General features: G+C 45.9%; 9 protein-coding genes across 9 annotated transcripts; 6 read left to right on the top strand and 3 right to left on the bottom strand.

Moving 5' to 3' along the window:
• Positions 1-47: 47 nt before the first annotated feature.
• On the top strand, positions 48-1,733 carry SERLADRAFT_438015 (uncharacterized protein; the record flags this gene model as incomplete). The annotated part of the gene is made up of 9 exons (XM_007318362.1): positions 48-64; positions 125-655; positions 703-708; positions 759-857; positions 907-1,009; positions 1,066-1,241; positions 1,297-1,360; positions 1,418-1,472; positions 1,528-1,733. 9 exons carry the CDS (start codon positions 48-50, stop codon positions 1,731-1,733), a joined length of 1,257 nt encoding a protein of 418 aa, XP_007318424.1.
• A 407-nt stretch (positions 1,734-2,140) lies between these two features.
• On the top strand, positions 2,141-3,589 carry SERLADRAFT_467625 (uncharacterized protein; the record flags this gene model as incomplete). The annotated part of the gene is made up of 4 exons (XM_007318361.1): positions 2,141-2,327; positions 2,383-2,547; positions 2,610-2,889; positions 2,945-3,589. 4 exons carry the CDS (start codon positions 2,250-2,252, stop codon positions 3,415-3,417), a joined length of 996 nt encoding a protein of 331 aa, XP_007318423.1.
• On the bottom strand, positions 3,586-5,775 carry SERLADRAFT_369643 (uncharacterized protein; the record flags this gene model as incomplete). The annotated part of the gene is made up of 4 exons (XM_007318360.1): positions 3,586-3,630; positions 3,680-4,364; positions 4,418-5,637; positions 5,701-5,775. The coding sequence occupies 4 exons, from the start codon at positions 5,773-5,775 to the stop codon at positions 3,586-3,588; spliced, it is 2,025 nt and encodes a 674-aa protein (XP_007318422.1).
• A 107-nt stretch (positions 5,776-5,882) lies between these two features.
• On the top strand, positions 5,883-8,656 carry SERLADRAFT_467619 (uncharacterized protein; the record flags this gene model as incomplete). Its single annotated transcript, XM_007318359.1, has 18 exons — positions 5,883-6,159; positions 6,215-6,368; positions 6,426-6,522; positions 6,577-6,689; positions 6,765-6,778; positions 6,841-6,938; positions 6,992-7,188; positions 7,239-7,404; positions 7,462-7,485; positions 7,541-7,567; positions 7,623-7,697; positions 7,750-7,795; positions 7,857-7,886; positions 7,947-8,017; positions 8,074-8,163; positions 8,226-8,253; positions 8,323-8,423; positions 8,484-8,656. The coding sequence occupies 18 exons, from the start codon at positions 6,016-6,018 to the stop codon at positions 8,593-8,595; spliced, it is 1,587 nt and encodes a 528-aa protein (XP_007318421.1).
• An 88-nt stretch (positions 8,657-8,744) lies between these two features.
• Positions 8,745-8,939, bottom strand: SERLADRAFT_389544 (uncharacterized protein; the record flags this gene model as incomplete). The annotated part of the gene is made up of 1 exon (XM_007318358.1): positions 8,745-8,939. One exon carries the CDS (start codon positions 8,937-8,939, stop codon positions 8,745-8,747), a length of 195 nt encoding a protein of 64 aa, XP_007318420.1.
• Positions 8,940-9,025: 86 nt separating this feature from the next.
• SERLADRAFT_389543 (uncharacterized protein) lies at positions 9,026-9,660 on the bottom strand (the record flags this gene model as incomplete). The annotated part of the gene is made up of 3 exons (XM_007318357.1): positions 9,026-9,197; positions 9,257-9,555; positions 9,606-9,660. One exon carries the CDS (start codon positions 9,432-9,434, stop codon positions 9,276-9,278), a length of 159 nt encoding a protein of 52 aa, XP_007318419.1.
• Positions 9,661-9,865: 205 nt separating this feature from the next.
• SERLADRAFT_415513 (glycoside hydrolase family 37 protein) lies at positions 9,866-12,941 on the top strand (the record flags this gene model as incomplete). The annotated part of the gene is made up of 10 exons (XM_007318356.1): positions 9,866-9,997; positions 10,066-10,326; positions 10,388-10,858; positions 10,919-11,841; positions 11,893-12,000; positions 12,051-12,059; positions 12,117-12,206; positions 12,261-12,306; positions 12,359-12,458; positions 12,513-12,941. 10 exons carry the CDS (start codon positions 9,866-9,868, stop codon positions 12,695-12,697), a joined length of 2,325 nt encoding a protein of 774 aa, XP_007318418.1.
• Positions 12,942-16,504: 3,563 nt separating this feature from the next.
• SERLADRAFT_369637 (uncharacterized protein) lies at positions 16,505-17,842 on the top strand (the record flags this gene model as incomplete). Its single annotated transcript, XM_007318355.1, has 6 exons — positions 16,505-16,744; positions 16,815-17,114; positions 17,182-17,355; positions 17,416-17,528; positions 17,577-17,751; positions 17,804-17,842. The coding sequence occupies 6 exons, from the start codon at positions 16,505-16,507 to the stop codon at positions 17,840-17,842; spliced, it is 1,041 nt and encodes a 346-aa protein (XP_007318417.1).
• A 515-nt stretch (positions 17,843-18,357) lies between these two features.
• On the top strand, positions 18,358-18,969 carry SERLADRAFT_369636 (uncharacterized protein; the record flags this gene model as incomplete). The annotated part of the gene is made up of 3 exons (XM_007318354.1): positions 18,358-18,546; positions 18,628-18,889; positions 18,956-18,969. 3 exons carry the CDS (start codon positions 18,358-18,360, stop codon positions 18,967-18,969), a joined length of 465 nt encoding a protein of 154 aa, XP_007318416.1.
• Between the last annotated feature and the right edge of the window lie 367 nt (positions 18,970-19,336).

The following is a 19,336-nucleotide window of genomic DNA, read 5'->3' as shown; positions in this document are numbered from 1 at the left end:
CGCGTTTTAAGACGCTCGTAGTCAAGGTCGCGTCGTAGTCCAACATAATGTCTTTCGCAACCAGGTAAGTCCACGAATCGTATCCATCCTCTTCTTTGAGATGATCATCACATCGGTAATCTAGTTCCTCAGCTTTTGGGATGAATAAGAGTGCTGCACCAGCCAGTAACTCGATATTTGGTCAGTCTAACGCAGCAAAACCCGCGCAGTCGCTCTTTGGAGGCACTCAACCAACAACCACGGGTTTCGGTGGATTTGGCACTACAAATCAAACACAAAGTCAGCCAACGACCCAAGGCTCGTCTCTCTTTGGCGGTGGTTTTGGGCAAAACAATCAGACTCAAGCGCAGCCTGCGTCTACGGGGTTGTTTGCGCAACCTGCTGCAGCTGGTACACAACAACCGCAACAAAATACCTTTGGAAGCTCGCTTTTTGGGAGTACCACGAATAATCCAACTCAACCTCAGAACACTGGCCAGCAGCAGAACACGTTTGGCGGGTTCAATACCAATCCATCACAACAGACATCTAACTGGGGAAGTACGCCATCGAATACTTTGCAAGCTCAGCAGACACTACCTGCAATTAACTCTACCTTTGGAGGATCATCTACTGCTGGAAATTCCATTTTTGGACAACAAAGGCAACCTTCAGCGTATGTTCAAGGGCATTTCTCAGTTGTATATGTCTGACTTTACCTAGGATGGGGTCAGGGTTAATCATCTATCACTTTTGGGCAACTACTGATGATAATACAGTATTTCGCCTGTTCAACCTCCAGTAACGCCAATCTTCTCGAAGTCTACCAAGTTTAACGATTTACCGGATGAAGTGAAGAAGACATTTGAAGGCATTGAGTAGGCTATTTACTGTTATGTTTATTGATGACCGACTCATCTGGCCAAGTAATCATATACAGGGCCGTGTCCAGATAAGCAATGAACTCAAAAGACTCAAATTAGGACAAGAAGCGGTAAAAGGGCAGGATCTCATTCGTGATATTCATAAGGTGCAGTAACACGACGATGTGTCTGGTGTATGGCACTAATTCATATGGTCGTTTAGGAACTCTTGAATGTAACTTCGACAATTCAGTCTGATGCTCTCTTCACCCGAGACTTAAAGCACAAGACGGAGCAAACAGTACAAGACACTATAGTCGCTACGCACATCGTGGACGGCTTTAAGAACCCACAACAAAATGGCGCATACCTTAGGAGCCACGCCAATTTCCCATTGGAGTAAGCTCCTAGTGGCATTTGATCATCTGACGAAAAACTGATCTAAGCATTGAAGATTCTTTAATCGAGTCACGGAACAGATGAAAGAGCGTTTACAGTGGTATAAAAATACCATCGAGGTACATCTCATGAACGCGTGATACCTGTTGTGCGCTCACTAATCTCAAATTTCTCAGCAAATTGAGCGTAGGCTGTCTTCAGCAGCATCTCAGACACAAAGTACGCCACAAGGTCAGTCTCAATGAATCCTGGTTAGAGTGCTTGGGATCATCTTTCATCGTTATAGCGATTTCGGCAACTCTTCAAGCACAGCATGCCACTTTCATCTCTCTTGCAAGTAAGACAGCTGCCCTAGATGCGGAGCTGCAAAAAGTCAAGGAACTTTATACGAGAGTATGGCGGGCCAAGACAGGCAGCATGAGGGATCCATTCAATGATCTCGATCGGAGTACTGGAGGTGACTTTGGTATGGAATCATTACGTGTCAGATAATTCAGAAACCTATGTACTGCACACATGAAAATACTCGTTTGTGCTTTTTACAGGATTTTTATTTAAAATCACTTTTGTAAGAGTAACGTTAGCAGTACTGTCGCACGGCTGTACCAACATGATCCAAGTTGTAATTTCTACTTTCCCGAATCACCACTAGGACCGACATGGTTGATATGTGGGCAGCCTTCGTGATCACTAGTTTCTCTTTTGTGTCCTTGCCTTTGATAAAGTAAGATTAATCCTCCGGGCTCGATGTCTTCCAAAAGTCAACATGTCAACATATTGATCAGGTCCGGATGACCGTCACTATGCGCACAGGATGTGCGCCTAACTACAATTATAACATGATCGATACCTTTATCGCGATAGGTTAACAAGTGAGCGCCTTATCCACTTTCTCCGCTATTGGTTAATATCTCACCTAAAAGAACAACAAGGGTGTCAATCAGTGCAATAAAACGTGCTCTTGTATTTGGACGTGCCATCTTTGTATCCACCGGCAACCCCATTTGAATGGCATTCTATCCTGAGCACCAACTGCAGGTCGACGCTGTCAGCGGGGAGCAATACCGGTATGCTTTGACCAATTTCGTGAGTAGAATATTCCATGCATCAGGTATATATATAACGCCTCATCAAATTTCAGAGGATAGCGCACGAAAAAGTCGAGCAGCAAAGGCATCAGCTAGAGGAGCAAGAAAAACAAGTTGCCCTCCTCAGGGAACGTATTGCTCTACTGGAAGGAAGTGGTATTGATGATAACAAATACACCAAACAAGGTGGAAACTCGGTGGATGATTTTTCTATCAAGGTGCGTACGAATTTTTTTTTATCAGGACCATTCAGAAAGCCTAAAACACATCTTAAATTCAGAATGCTGCCTCCCAGCTGGAAAGATTGATCAACCGATGGGCAGCGGACATTGTTAGATCCCCTCCAGCACATCTGAACGAAATTTATCAAGCGATCTTCGCAGATTTAACAGGCACATATGATCAGGTCCCTCCAGGTGGCTCAGCAATGCAAGTTCAAAACCTGCTTCGACATGCGATGTCCGAGACCATTCACGATGCTGTCATCAACTGCTTTGTCGTGACCAATTCCACCGAGACAAATGATCAGTTAACGAGGATTCACGAGCACCTCTTTTCTCGTAAGCTTTTCATATCTAGGAGATATTTTCTTTCCCTTGAACTTTATAAACCCAGGAGACCCGATTGTCGCCTGTGTATGGCGCCGTCAGACGTTCTCTGCAGCAGTTGAATCATGTTCCCCTCAAATGACAAAACGCTTACTCCTGGAGCAACTTCCAGCCACGATGAAACTCCTTTCACAATCAGGAGCTGTGACACCCTTTCCCGGACTCAACGTTATGGAATCGGCATACGAATTTTCACGCATGTTGCACGGTGCTAGCTCAAGCTCGGGAGGATCAGTAGATGCATTCTACCGTTCGTTTGTGCCGGAAATTGGTAGTACGCTATATGCTCGACAGATCGAGCTAGTAAAAAGATGTCTGAGGAGCGAGCGTAATGAGACAGACCGTGTTGGGGCCACCATTTTCCCTGGTCTGGTCAAGGTTACGAAAGCACCAGCTGGGGCAGCGTCTGCGGATCATATCCACACTGTCGTTCGAAGAGCTCAAGTGATATGTGAGTGTGCGTTGGCATCGGCAGGCTAGTTTCAGGAAATGGGTTGACGTTTTGTATATTACCTGAAGATAGAAGTAAAATACTGATTCATGTAGGCACAGGTCTCGCCGGTTTTGCTTCGGGGGTTTGATACCTTACTCTTGTATTATAATAGAGGTTATGTGTTTGAAATCTATTGTATTGCGCATGTATCCAATTTAAATCACAAGTAGAGAAGCAAGAGTCGCTTGGGATTGCACGATCTGAAGACAAGTTAGCAAAAATCTTATTCGGGGAGTACGAGGCACCGACCTGGAGTGCCTGCTGTACTTCCAGTCTCCGGCGTGCAGCTGCGAGCCAGTCGGCCAGAAGTACCTTTGCCGTTCCCTTGAGCTGATTAAGCTCCCGAGCAGCACTATCCAAGTCTTTCTCGTTCATGTAGTACTCTGCCCTTGCCAAGACACTGAGAGCATCTGTGCCAGCTACCAGACCATGCCTTTCGAATCGGAAGGAGGCGAAAAGGTGCGAAGCAAGATGAGCTAAAAGACCAGCATTTTGATCAGGTACCAGTGCTACACTAGTAACTCGGGGAGCAACGCTAGTCGCGAACCACGACGCGAGATCAGCGAAAGGCTCCACGCCAACGTCCGGGGTATCACTCTTCTCGAGGGAATCAAGAGCACATGTAATGACAATGTCCTCCTTCGCAGCTGCGATATGTCGTAATACACGCAGTTCTTCCCGGAAAGGTTTTCGGTTGGGTGAATCGACACTGGTTTGCAAAGCACGTAGAGCTGTCCAGACAGCATGAACCCTGATATTTTCATCAAGATACGAGGAGTTATCGAGAGCAACGCGTTCAAGACGCTTGATATTGGCAGCCAACTCATCGAGTTTAGCTAGTCTGCCGCCACGCTCTTGCTCGACGCGAACCTTGATCTCACGGATCCATCTTCGTTGCATCTCAATACCCTGAGCTATCACCTCTTCCTTGAGGCTACGCGTAACAATTAGAAATGAGGGAACCTCTAGCACACACCAGTTACTCACCGCTCATTGATTAGCTCAGTCTGGGTTTTCAGCTCGTGATCCAACTTCTCCCGATAGGCTTGCATAATATTCGAACGTTCTTCATCAAAGAACTTTCGGAACCCATCTTCCTGGTTGTCCAACTTATCCTGTGCCTCCATTTCCAGCTCTAAAAGTTTAAGAGAATATTCTCTTGCTTGTTCATCTAATTTCTGCTCGAGCTGGATACGCTCATCCTCCTTTAACTGCTCCATACGACTAGCCAGTCCTGTAAGGTCCGACTTGGCCTTTTCCAGTACACCTTTTGCCTTCTCCGCCGCTGAAGGGTTTGAGTTCAGATGAGAGGCGAGGTCATCGATGGTGGAAGCCAGTTGGGTGATCACTGGTTCCGAAACATTGACTTCGGAGATAGCGGGGGCTACAAGTGGAAGAGGTTCGTGAGTAGTGATTGCGACAGCAGGTGCAGATTTAGGCTTCGGCGGACTGGGACGAGAGAAACCGGGTGGAGGCTCGAAGCCAATGGGGAGAGCAGCAGCGTATATTTTCTTGTCGGAAGAAGCTTCCTGCGCGACTACCTCTACGTCGTCGGCACGAAGAGGGGCTATGTCTGGAGGAGAACCAGCAGGCTGAGCAGGAGATGTAGTAGCTTCGGGTGGGGAATCGATGGGCTTGTCAGCCAGGGCAGCTTCCGCTTGCCGTATGAGATCCTCTAATTCGTTAGCAAACTGTGCAGCCTGGTGTCTAGCAATAGCAGCCGCTTTCGCACCACCCGCGAGAGCTTTGTCTTCGTTTTTCTGAACCGTCGTCTTTAGGGTTGCGGCTGCAGATTTGATTCGTTCCTTTGACTCTTTGGCCACGGAAGGTGATTTTTCCTTTGCAGCGAGCGACTTCTCAGCGGATGACTCTTCTGGTTTCTCAGACGGGTCCTGCGAGCCAACCATTCCCAACTGCTTCTGAATGACGCCGGACACGCGTTTCACACCATCGACAGTAGAAACAACCACATTTTCAACAGTAAGAGTGTCCCAATTATGTGCTTCTGCATATTCCATTAGTACCTGGGCCAGCGGAACGTTTTCCGTGAAGACATCATGGTAACTTTGGTTCTCAAAGGCGACGAAAGTACTGCCGATGTAGAAAGTCCCTGTAGCTGCAGCAGTGTAGAAGAGAATCCTCCGTACTACGCTCTTTTTCTTGGGTGCAGTAGCTGGGGGTGGGGTAGGTGCAGTGTTTGCCAAACGCTATTGGATACAAATGATAAATTGTTCGCTGGCGCGTTAAGAAACAACATCTGAAATACGTACTCTGCGATTTACCCTTACGAATCCCCGTCCAGCGGCTGAAGAAACCTGTCTGGAGACAGGTATGGCACGATACATCCGGCCCCGCTCTGTATAATGTGGAAAGGTAAGCTTGACGGTCGAGTGTGTAGCAAATTCCACAAAGTCCGATATTTCCCGCGCCGCGAGCACTGTGCGGCATGCCCGGGTTGGCTTTGCTTTTGCCTTGCCCATATGATGCCCTATCAAAAACTATTATGGAAGCCTCATAGCTAACGAGCGCCTGCCGATCTTTTTATGGACCTATCTTGATAGGTTTTTTCGATCTTTTTGACGACCATGTCTGGAGAAACACTCGAGGAACGCGCTGAAAAGGACGCACTTGATACCGCCGACGAACCTCTGAGCCAGATAAGTGATCAAGACTCCGAGTCATATATTACAACTCGACTTGAGCTGTGGTCCTTTTATCTCTATTATGTGGTATGTTTTTATAATCCTTTATCGTTATAAAGACCACTCATAAATCTGTAAACAGGGGAATAATGGCTTATCTGGTTTCAATTTTGGACCGTCTCAGTTCCAAAATTTACTTTTCTTGGCTGGCTATGACCCCACCCAACCTGCTTGGACCTCCGCTTGCACTAGTGACTCAGGCTGTGTACTCCCTTATCTTGGCCAAATTCGAGACAGTCAGCCTTTCCTGGTCCCCCAATATAGAATGCTCTCTGATATAGATATTCTACCAGTCAACTCAATTGTGTTACTAACTAATGGAATCAGCTTTGCGATACAGGCTGTTTTGTTATTAACTATCGGAGCCTGGGCAGATTATGGTCGGTGGAGGTTAAGAGTGCACTTTAGCTGTATCAATATTCGCCAGCTTATGTTTACGTTTAGACCCAATATTACCATTGCTTTCACTCTGGTTGCTATCGCTATTTCTTTTGCCTGGCTAGGCGTTGAGGACCCTTCCCAATGGCAGGCGGGTGTGGCCCTGTACATTCTGGGCCGTAAGTTCTCTCAATGAGGCCCTCCGACTACTGACTCACCCTCCTTGTCCTTGCATATTTTGCGTCACCAACCAGTGATCACTTACCAAGTAAATTTACCTCTGCTTTTTCTACCTTCTCTTTTTTAATAAAAACAAACATCTTGACATAGGGTGCTTTAACTTTCTGGACAGCAGCATTTCCTGGACTCGCCCGACAACTTCCCGAAGTAAAGAAATCCGCAGAGCAAGCTGCAGAAGGAAATAAGAGGTCGGCGTGTATGCTTTTATGCGCTTTGCATTTCTCTTATTCGTATATATCAGCATCGAGGAACATGCTGCATACGAATCCCTGGCTCGCAATCGCGTGTCGAACATATCTTTCACTGTTTCCTCTGCTGGCGAAATACTTGTACTCGCAGTCATGGTAGGAATTATCAAAGGCCTCAAGGCTGGTGACAGCGTAGAAAACAATACTAAGACATTCAGTGTCCTTATCGCATTTTCTGGCGCTGTATGGTGTATGTAACCCTTTCGACTCAGCTTTGGATCTACTACTGACAGGTTGTAGTGATCTGTGCAATACCGTGGTTTATCTTAGAAAAGCGCAGGCCCGGACTAGCACTGCCACCAGGCACTTCGTTCTTGACAATTGGATTCAAACAAACATATATTGCGTTTCGCGAATGTCTCAAACTCAAACAAACATTTCTGTATCTTATCTTTTATTTCCTCATGTACGTGTATTTGTCAAACTTTTAGGTTTCCCACAAATTCCTGATGCTATTTGCAAGGGGCGACGTACTAAATACCACCGTGTGAGCACATTATTGGCTGAGGTTCTGAGTTTATCCCCTAAGATACAAGAAATAGCACAGTTATAGGGACATTACAAAATAGGTATTTATCAGCGTTACTATGTTGGCCGTATATGCTAACCAATGCGTTCCTCTAGTATTGTTTCATACTCTACACTGCAATTGACTCTTCTTCTGCTTGTTGGAATAGTAGCGCAAGGTTTGGGGATTTAGTATGTTTATCTTCCAGCATTTTGAGTATAGCTAAACCTCTTTACACATCAGTTTGTTTTGGATTGTTCAGAAGAAATGGAAGATTTCTACCAAAGCGGCAAGTTTGCGTTTTCCCTTTGACGGCCCCTTAGGCTTAAAGTCACCATCACGCATACTAGATGCTTTCCTTCAATGTGTTCTGGATATTGGTAAGTGTTATATTGTTACATGTTCCTGGTACAATATCTTATCACACAGCGATTGCATAGATATTGACGATCTGGGGTCTTATTGGAGTTCATACCAATAAGTTCGGATTCAAACATGTATGGGAAATATGGTTTGGCAACGTTCCTTCCGTAATCTTTCAGGGTTTTCACTCCAACTTGCCTGCAGGTTATACCAGGTCTTTTATGGTTTAATGGTTTGCCCCTGGTATGCATACAGCCAGACCATGATCAGTGAAGTCTCGCCTCTTGCACAAATGTACGTCTAATTTCCGTGACGCGGCGACCCATCTTTACCGTATGACTAAATAAACGGCGCAGGTTCCTTTTCTTTGCTCTCTTCTCCGTCGTAAGCTCTTCCATATGACGTTCTCGAGCAGTGAACGAGCAACCGTACTGAAGCGAGTGTATGTAACAGGTAGGTAAAACATCTGCATTCATAGGGCCTTTGGTATCTTCAGCAATTATAACGGCCGCCGACAATAACAACAACATGCCCTTCGCCTTTCTATTTGGACTGTACGTCCTCTTGCTTTTTCAATATCAGTGTCCACAGTCTGATTTTCACACACAACACAGAGGCACCATCAGTACCGTCTTCTTATATTTGGTGGACGTGAAGAAAAGCCGGATTGAGTGCGATGATTTCGTAAAAGCTGAAGCGCGACGAGAATTATTTGAGAGTCCTTGAGAGACGGTGAACTAAAGATAGATGGAGTTTCTCCCCCCAAATTTTACTTGTGGTCGCATCAGTTGATATCAGAGAGGGATGAGATCTATAGAAGTGCCTATATGGGGAACAAATGTGCATTGCGCTTTTGTACAGTTAAATTTCCTATATCAGAACCAAGTTGTCCGAATTGCGCACCACAACCTGCTGAACCGACGAAGAGAGCGGCGATAATGAATGATAAGGCGTGGCGCCGTAAGATAAGATCTCTTTGAGTGAAGAAGCACATTGGCGTCTGACGTCAGGACTGCCATTTGTGCAATAACGTTTCTCCTATCTGTCCATTGTATCTTCCGTGCTTCCATGCATACTTATGCTAATATGAGAGCAGGAGGAGCCGCACTCAGTAGGTACTGAGAAGCAGGGTCGGGGACCTGAATGAACCCGGGCCTGAGTACGAGTACACTGATTTGTGAGTGTTCATGCTGTGTTGGTCTGTCCGGTTTTGTGAAAACGAAAACACCACTGGGAAAGATATTTCCGCGAGCAAGGCGAGTACAGCGCTCCACTCGCAAAAAAGAGGGCCATAGCCAGGTAATCCGTGCCAACACCCTCAATACGTACTACGTCAGTGAATCATTAGTAATTCTAGAACTTCTGCGGAGGAGCATGATAGACGCACGGAGTGTTTAATGAGTTACTTAGCAGGCGTGTACGAGAAAGGATGTGGGAAGCACTGACAGGTACAACCCCTCGTTTGCCGCGTGGTCCTGGGTATAAGGGCGCAACCTGGGAGGGGAAATTATAAGTAGCCTTGTTTTTCTCTGCACTTGCCTGTATTGGCAGTTACTGGTGTCCATTGCAAAAGTGTTCTTCAAGCAAGCATATCGAAGACTCCAAAGCCCTCAGGACGAGAAATAAGGTGAGTGATCAAGTTACGAACGTCTGAAACTGTGTATCCGTAAGGACCATATGAAAAGACTGTAGACATTGAAAACGTCGAACGTCAGAGTGGGAACAAAATCACTCACAATTGACTCATGGTGCTGGTATTCCCGCGTCTGCAAGCGCCTGTTGCTGTCGACGACGAGTGCAAACCTGAGGGCGTGCGATACAAAAGCAGTAATTTCCACCAGAAATTTGGGTGGAATTAATTTCGGGCCGAAATACTTCGCTAGCATAAATTTGGGCTAATTGCTGTACTCCGAACAGACTTGCACTGTCTCTTTACCCCACATTCCAACAACCGTCTTTGGAACGTTCTTTGTTCTTGACCACCACCACCACCACCATGGCTCCCGCTCTCAACCACCCAACGAACGTCGCATTCGTCGACGAGCATGACCTTCGACCCGTCAACGTCGATGCAGCCACGTACTACGGCGGCGGCGAGTCATTCACTCGTTCAAGGACATATAGTCATGTGCGGTCGTCATTACTTTGGTATTGCCAAGTTACTAAAACAATTCTTTCTCTACCTCTTAACTTTAGTCTCATATTCATGGATACAACCCCAAGCGTCCTCCACTATTTGAAGAAGACTCTCATTTGAGACCAAGGAGGATGTCCCATGATGAGAAGAGCGTCACTGGCCCAAGGCGCTTTTTAATCGACGTGGAGGAGACCATTCGTGTTGTCCTTGAGCAGGAAGACACTGATGGGGACTTCCAGATCAGTATTACTGATGCTGGCCCAAAGATGATGGCTCTTGGGACAGCGACCAGCAACGGCTTCAAGACATTCGATATTCGAGTTAGTTTCTGTCTTTCGAATCGGGATAAGATCGTGCCCTCTAACATCACTGTTTTACCAGGGGACATATATGCTATCCAATCTTCTTCAAGAGCTCGCCCTAGCTCGAGACCACAACCGGAAGCGCATCGTTCTTGATGAAGCCCGCCTGACTGAGAATCCTGTGGACCGCCTCTCCAGGATGATTAAGAACTCCTTTTGGCACTCGCTGACTCGACGCATCGATGGAGACGGGTTGGAAATTATCACCGCGGATCCAAAGAATCGTACAGGTCGTGTCCAGCCCCGTATCTATGTTCCTTATGGTGAGCCGGCCATGGCCGAGTATTACAGGAAGGTAGCCAGGGACAAGCCACATATGAACCTGGATGTCCAGGTTCTCCCAGAGAAGAATGACGATCCCCACTTTGTCAGGAGTCTGAACTCGAAGCCCGGTCTTCTGGCATTAGCCATGAACGAGGTCGATGACGGTAAAGGTGGCCGCACATTGAAAGGCATACCCTTCATTGTTCCTGGTGCTCGGTTCAATGAGGTTTGTTAACAACTTTTTCAAAGTACCATCCCGGAGCGCTTATATATTATTTTCCCTTAGCTCTATAACTGGGACTCCTACTTCATCAGTTTGGGACTTTTGGTTGATGGCCAGGTGGCAATGGCTAAAGGCATGGTTGAGCATTTCATATTTGAGATCAAACATTACGGCAAGATCTTGAACGGAAGCAGGAGCTACTACCTGTGTAGGACACAACCTCCGTTCTTAACGGATATGGCACTGCAGATCTACAATCAGTTAGACAGATCTGATATGGAGTCCAACCGACAATGGCTCAAGCGCGCCATACAAGCTGCCATCAAGGAGTATCACACTATTTGGGTCGCAGAACCCCGCATAGATCCCAAGACAGGGTTGTCTCGTTATCGTCCTGATGGTATTGGCATTCCACCGGAAACTGAAGCCACGCACTTCACGCACATTCTCGAGCCATATGCTAACAAGCACGGTCTTTCCGTGCTTGAGTTTAGTGAAAAGTATAATAACGGCGTTCTCAAGGAGCCCAAGCTTGACGAGTACTTCTTGCACGATCGTTCTGTACGAGAATCCGGCCATGATACGACCTATCGGTTCGAGAAACGCTGCGCGAACCTTGGGACGATTGATTTGCAGGCACTGCTATACAAGTATGAAGTCGACATAGGGACTGCTATCCGTGAGGTTTTCGACGACGAATTATATCTGGAGGAAGACTTCCCGCTTTCTCCTTTCCCCCCATCCGTTGAGACTTACGCTAACTCCCATCGAGAGCGTTCGACCGGCAGAGCCCAGACAAGCGATGAGTGGTTCGAGAGAGCTGAACACCGTAAGGCAATGATCGATAAATACTTGTGGAATGAAAGCAAGAGCCTCTACTTTGACTATGACACCGTTCAAGAGAAGCAGAGTCTTTATGAGAGCGTGACTGCTTTCTGGGCGCTGTGGGCTGGGTGTGCCAGTGAAGAGCAAGGCTGGAGACTTGTGTACGTGATAGATTTTTTATGGTCTTACGTTTATGGCTGATAGGTTCTTAGCTCTCAATCTTTGAAGAAGTTTGAAGTCCTCGGTGGATTAGTGTCAGGTACCGAAGAGTCTCGTGGAAAAATATCCTTAGACCGCCCAAATCGGCAATGGGATTATCCGTACGTTCTCTTTCACCAATACACAGCATACATACTGAATGTTTTCACAGGTATGCATGGTGGGTTTACATAGATGTGTGCATGTGCATGGCAATCTAATCTTTGAATATATTTAGGCCTCCTCATCAGATCATGACATGGGTCGGTCTGGAACGATACGGCTACTTAGAAGAGGCACAAAGGTTGTCCTATAGGTTTTTGTACATGTACGTCACCTTATCTCGACGCATTTTGGACCTCTGATTGATGTTTCTCGATAGGATGACTACTGCCTTCGTAGATTTCAATGGTGTGGTCCCAGAGAAGGTAAAATATTTACACATTATAACTGAATCTATATACTCACATAATTTTTTAGTTTGATGCGGTCAAGCTTTCCCATCTGGTAGATGCGGAATATGGTAATCAAGGTATCGACTTCAAAATGGTCCCCCGAGAGGGCTTTGGTTGGATGAACTGTAAGCCTTCTCAAAAATTATGTTCTTTACTATCACTCACTTGCTTTATAACAGCTGCATACCAAGTGGGCTTGTCGTTCTTGACGACGCATATGCGCCGTGCAGTCTCAGCATGTACTAGTCCTGAGGTCTTCTTTGGTCGTGCTGCAACCGCAGAGATCGCTGCTGCACAAGCAACGGCTGCCGCGACTGACCCTCTAGGCTTGGCTATGGAAGCGCTTTCCCTTTCTTCCAATTGACCGTTATGTATAAATACCGGGTTTTGTGGCCTACAGTAATTTTTTCTCTAATGCTTCTATGGGTATACTGAGTAGCCTTTTGACTGTTTGAGCGGATGGATCCGTGTTTTAGATCACAGCACACTTTAGAACTATTTTCTTGTCCTCTGCATTTTCATGTATCTCACCAACATCTTACTTTCGGTTTGTAGATGAGTCATATCATATATTCCACAATCTATTCTCGTAGTGTGGACCCTATTCTTACATGAAGTTTTGAGTTGTTTCTCCACACACCCTTCATGGGCTATAGTACACTGCACGTTTCAGCCACGGTGTCTTCGGGTTCCAAATAGGAGCACTATTTTGAATACTGAAAGGCCTATCTACAACTTACAGCTACTGCTGGTTTTGTACATTGTGTCCTATGCTCTAATCGAATCGCACCACTGAATGACCTAAGACCCCTTCGTCTACCGTGGATTAGTCCTGGATGGGTGGACTATTCTCGTATATTAAGTTAACGATATAACCACATGGACATACACAATCGAGATCATCGTGTAGCGCCGTTGTGCCTGCTCTGATATTTGTGTCCATGATCAAGTAACCTACATTGTAATTGTATCCGGAATGAATGAAAATCGTCGTTAGCAATAGAGTATTTGAAAACATACCAGTCAGGCTCAATTTCAGTTAATATACGGATCCTGTACTGATCGATTAACAAGGAAGGTTTGCGAGAGGATTAGAAGCAACTGACTGTGTCTTTTTAGTTTCTTCCAGCTCGTGGAAGATCACCCATCCTGTCCTCGCCTTTCGTGTGAACAAGACTGAAGTGGGATGGACATGCAAAATCTTTTTGAAGAAATATGTCAAATGAGTCACAAAAAAATCTACGAATAATATTAATATCTCACCATGTTTCCCTTGACAGAACGATAAGTTCCATCTGCGACCCAGCGAGCTCCGTTGCGCCAGTAGCCGCTGACAAGACACTGTCGTAGTCTCTTGGCATCTCCCTCGCAACTCTCGATAGGCAAACCAAAGCGAACCATATACTTTTTCAATTGTGAACGGATTGAAACAGCCCTCGACATGGCACGGAAGGAAAGAGCATGGGATTTACACCACGATGATGATTGACCATACCTCTTGAAGGCATTGTATGCTAAGATTAAATGTATACTATATCAGTAGTATGTCAATATTGGTATTGGCGCGTAGATACCATTCAGGAGTGTCAGATGGTCCTGTCAAGAAGTGAGCAATATATCCTAATATTCTTTGGGGGTAGAGACGCACTCCTTCTTCTGCAGTGAATTTGCGTCGTTCTAGTTCGGCGATGGCGCCTTGAGCCCCTCCGTCAGGTATGACGAAGATGTCCTGTAATTGGCCTATCGATACAAAAATACTCCCAAAATAACAGAATAGCTCACCTGTACTGATGTCATGGCAGCTATAGTCAGTATCTCTTCTCCACACTTGAACTCCTTTGAGCTAAACAACTGGAAAACAGATTTAGAAAAGTCGGATGATGTCTACTCGAAGTATTTACCATCCTAGCGACTCCAACTTCTACAGGACACTCCGCTACTTGTTCGCCAACTACAGTGAGACGACCATTATCACTTATCATTCCTGCAGAGACGAGACCCTCAAGCGCTCGAAGGACACTTTCAGCAGGAGGTGCGGATACCCACTCAAACTTCATCAAGTCATCGATACCTAAGGATTTCAATTGTAAAATGGGAGTGGTCATGTCTGTACGTGTAATTTCGGGAGGGATCGTTCGAGATAGTGAAGCAAAGGTGGAAGCGGGGTAGAGGCGATAACATATACCAGATGATGTCCTCCCTGCACGACCTGCTCGTTGCGTCGCAGAAGCCAACGAGACAGGTACAGTAGAGAGAGACGCCAAGAATGTGGTGGGATTGTAGGTACGAATCTAGAAATTGGATAAATACTGGACCTCAAAGTGTCAATGCTAATACTCACCTTGACAAAACCAGAATCAATGACAAACTTGACTCCATCGATAGTGACGCTAGCCTAAAGGGACCTATCGTAAAAGTAAATTTAGGAGACGCAAAATGCACGAACTTCAGCTATATTAGTGGCGACAATGACTTTACGAAAACCTTGTTCTGCTGGTTCGAATACTCGTAGCTGCTCTTCTGTCGTCAAGCCAGCATGGAGAGCCAACAGTGTTAATCGTGATGCGCCTCGGGGAAGCCTTGTATTTCAACATGAGTAAGAAACATAAAAAGTGTTCCACAACATACGTAGGGAGTAGCTCGGCCAGCTCTTCTAGGCATCTATCGATCTCTTCGCGACCTGTAAGAAAAATCAAGATATCGCCACGTCCATGCTACGAAGGAGTAAATATAGGGTCTAATCGAAGGGCATAAAAACAGACCTCCAGGTTGATGTTCCAAGCTACCTCAGCCGCTTTTCTCACGTAGTCCGGCGTGGGCTCTTGAAGATAAGCCACTTCCACGGGATACATACGACCTTCGAGGCTTACTACAGTAGCTTCTTCCGGAGATGTGCCGGAGGTAAAGTATTCCAGAAAGGAAGTTGCATCCAAAGTTGCAGATGAGACTATTAGACGAAGGGAAGGACGTTTTCGACGAATCCTGAACACATCAAGAATGATTAGCATGGTCAAACGCGCTGCAAAGTAGATTAACGTGCTTCTTGAGTACACCCAATAGTAAGTCGGTATATAGACTGCGCTCGTGAGCCTCGTCAATCTACCGAAGTTCAATATTTGAAGGAAAACATGGATTCAGTTAAATCTACTCACTTACCATGATGACACTGTAGCGGCTGAGAAGAGGGTCGAGGAGAGTTTCCCGGAATAACATGCCATCTGTCATATATCGTATTCGGGTCCGCTCCTTATCACTAACATCTTCAAAACGTATTGTGTAACCAACCTAGATAATATTGGGTGGGTTCAAATGTAGGCGAAGGATATTACTAACCTCTTCCCCCAACGAACACCCTATTTCAGAGGCGACGCGACCAGCAACAGAGGTGGCTGCGACGCGACGAGGTTGTGTACAAGCGATGACATGTCCATCTGCAGCCCAACCACACTCAAAGAGATACTGCGGTAGTTCTGTTTTTAACGATAAGATATTAGACGGTGAAATGAGGGTACATATTACTTACGAGTTGTTTTACCACATCCAGTTTGTCCTACAACAATGGTCACACCATACATTTCCACGCAATACATAAGTTTTTCTCCTTCAGATGGCTGAATGAGCACCATCTTTCGCACTGCACCAAGGTGACACTCACTGTGTTTGGCGATAGGCAAACGTTCTCGCTGAGCCTGTATGGAGTACGCGGAATGGTTTGGTGCAGATTGAACGACATTACCCTCGCTCTCTGTTGCTCTATCTAGAGTGCTGCCTGGACCTGCTGTCCCCGGTTTCCAAAACGTTAGAGACATGTTTCTGTAAGACCAGTGCGATGTCTTAGTACCGCGCCAATAAGTCTGTAGTCACCAACGGATGACGGCATTTTGCGCCTGCTTATTAATGTTCAGCAGCCGTTCTCCCCTCTTTCTTGTCTGAGATCCTAGCCCAAGGACTAGTATGCCCCATGCTACCATTTACTCTGACGACTTTGCTCGTCCCGCTGCTGGACTTATTCCTTGACAAGGACACCCAAACTTCATCTGTGCACTCTCCTACGTCAGAATTATCTCTCGAACTCAGGCACCAGCATGCCATATCTTCCTTGGGCGACGTTTTGTTTTCTGATATTCCTCAAAGTCCCGCCAGTACTTTCGATGATGCCCGTCAGTCTTTTATGGTTGAAACCAAGCGTATAACGTCCTATAAACCACCATCATTCGATGCGCATTCTCGTGCCAGGATACGCTCGATACGGCACGTCCCATCCGCCGACTTGCTATGGGCCGAAGAGGAGGTCCTTGGTCCCAACGTTGAAAGCAGAAAAACGTTGTTAGAGCTTGCCAAAATGACAAACAATGCATATGTTACACCCGAAGATAGTGCTTGGTACAAGCTGAGCGGAAATTGGACACACGTGAGTTCAAACATATGTCTATATCCCTCGCCTAGCTGTCTGTTGACGATGCCCGGATCAATATCCACAGGACTACAAGTTCGGATGGGAGCCGGACACCCATGGCTTTCGTGGTTATGTCTTCGCAACCCCTGATAATTCTACAGTGGTTTTGTCCATCAAGGGTACATCCGCTGGACTGTTCGGTAGCGGGGGACCTACTGCAAAGAAAGACAAAATAAATGATAACCTCTTGTTCAGTTGTTGTTGTGCACACATAGATTGGACATGGACAACAGTCTGTGGATGCTATCGTGGAGGATGGAAATGTAACCAGGACTGCTTAGAAGCCGCGTTGATAGAAGATAGCCTGTTTTATCCCATTGGAACGGTACGTATCTTCATATCTGTGTCAGTGAGACTTTCTAATGTGTAGCTGGTATTTGTTCTTTATATAGAATCTGTATAACAATCTCACGTACATGTATCCTGAATCCAACATTTGGATAATAGGTCACTCATTAGGAGGTGCTCTTGCTTCTCTGATCGGGGTCACGTTTGGAACCCCCGTCGTGGCTTTCGAGTCACCAGGAGAAAAGCGGGCATCACAGCTCCTACATTTGCCCTCGCCGGTAGTTTTCTTGTGCAATTTCTTCATGGCCTGTATTGAAAATTTATCTTTGCTTTTTTAGCCCTCGACACATCATGTTACTCATGTATATCACACCGCGGATCCGATCGCAATGGGTACCTGCAACGGTATACTCTCATCATGTGCTTTGAGTGGCTATGCGATGGAAACTCGGTTCGTGATTATAATGTGCACTCTATTTAAACTAAAGGTCCTGTTCAGGTGTCATCTGGGAAAATCTATTGTATATGACACTGTGTCTAATCTGACATGGTCCGTAGATATTCGTACACACGGTATCGTGAGCGTAATCGATAACTTACTTTCTAAACCTTGGCTTCCAAGCCAGGAGGTTGGAAGAGAGGTTCCAATAGCGGAACCCGAAACAGATTGTGTAGTAAGTCTCTAAATGTCATTACAGGATCATCGGCATTGATTGCGTGGTATAGGATTGCTATAGCTGGGAGTATGGAGATTTTCCAGCCTAGATGATCGCTGAATCGATGCTATATGCTATTATATAATATGTATTCCTTATAGTGTCGAAGTATTCGAGTGTACATATTAAATCATGGTATATTTTTTAACTACATGTTACCCAATCAGACCTGCAACTCACGGCAGATATCGAAAGAAAAAGGACAAGTGGATAGGCTTGCAGAAGCCAGACGGTATTAGTATTTGTTTCGACTTTGGGTCATGCTGATCAATGAGATCCTGTATTTTTCTGTAATTGTTTTTCGTCTTGCTATCACCCTGTGAACGTCAGTCGAGGCGTCTAGGTGAACCGTTTGGAGGAAGTTAAGTAGCCCTAAGTTTAGCAAGCCCCTGTTGCGAGTCACGCTACACGGTTCGTCACAACCTTTGCGGTATGTCACATTTATGTGCTTCTTGACAAACACTTTCTTGAAATTCGCGTTCACCAAATTACTGATAGTGTCAAACTCCTTTTTATTGCCGTATTTTCTGCACATTTCCAGATATACCCCCAAAACACTTTGACATGATAATTCCAATAACGATCCCTTCTCCTTCTGACACCTCTGACTCTCCAAAACTCCCGCCTCAACTAGCAAAGCTCGGCCACGATGAACTCTTCCTGATCGAATTACAAGGCTCCCTTGATGTAGAGGGCACAGGAATTAATGAGAGAGATGGTCGCCTAGTGGGAAAGCTGCAGATGGACGACTCGGTGAGTAACCTCATTTCACGTCGCAACTGCAACAAGGTTTAACAAATTAGCCCTTACCGCCTGTTTCGCCCAATGCATTAGAATAAACCCACTCTTGTGATTGGGCATCACCTTCTGGAAGGGAAAGTCGTCAACCTTGTCAAACCACTAGGTGTCCTTCATCGAAAGGATCGCAATGGAAACTCCGATCAGCCTAGTTCTCATATCCAAAGTCATGATTATGATCAGGACGGAGAACCACAGGTGTCAAGTGATGAATCTCAAAAAGAACCCGCTGGATGGGACGTTGTTGCAGTGGTAAAGAAAAAAATCGTTTTCTCGAAGAGACCAATGCCCATTGCTGGTACTGTGAATGCAAGTCGCAGAGGGTGACCCGATCATGTTCACCCATGGTATGATGGCCATTAAGGTAACGTTGGTTAACTTTTACTACGTACTGTTTGTTGAAGGCTCCGTACACGTTTCAGACAGGATAGCAATCCTTATATTTGCTGGATGGCTAATAATATCTTACTGCCAAGTTATTGATGCTCTGAGCATTGAATACTTCGGTCATTGTTCTCTTTCGCTGAAAGGATGCCAGAACAGTACATTGTACTTCGACTCTGGTATTTCACACCCCAGGCCTAGCTGGATTTTGATCAATGAATACAGCAGAGGCATTCTGTTGGCGAGGAGAGTCACGACCAGGCGGAACGCTCCCCACATTCTATCATGATCAACCAGCGCATACAACGGCTACTTCATACACTCACTCTCTGCATCTTATCGCGTACGATGGGGTACAATT

This window comes from Serpula lacrymans (genome assembly GCF_000218685.1).
Source record: "Serpula lacrymans var. lacrymans S7.9 unplaced genomic scaffold SERLAscaffold_7, whole genome shotgun sequence".
NCBI lineage: Eukaryota > Fungi > Basidiomycota > Agaricomycetes > Boletales > Serpulaceae > Serpula > Serpula lacrymans.
Note: the sequence above shows the minus strand (reverse complement) of the source record. Positions and strands in the feature narration are given on the sequence as shown.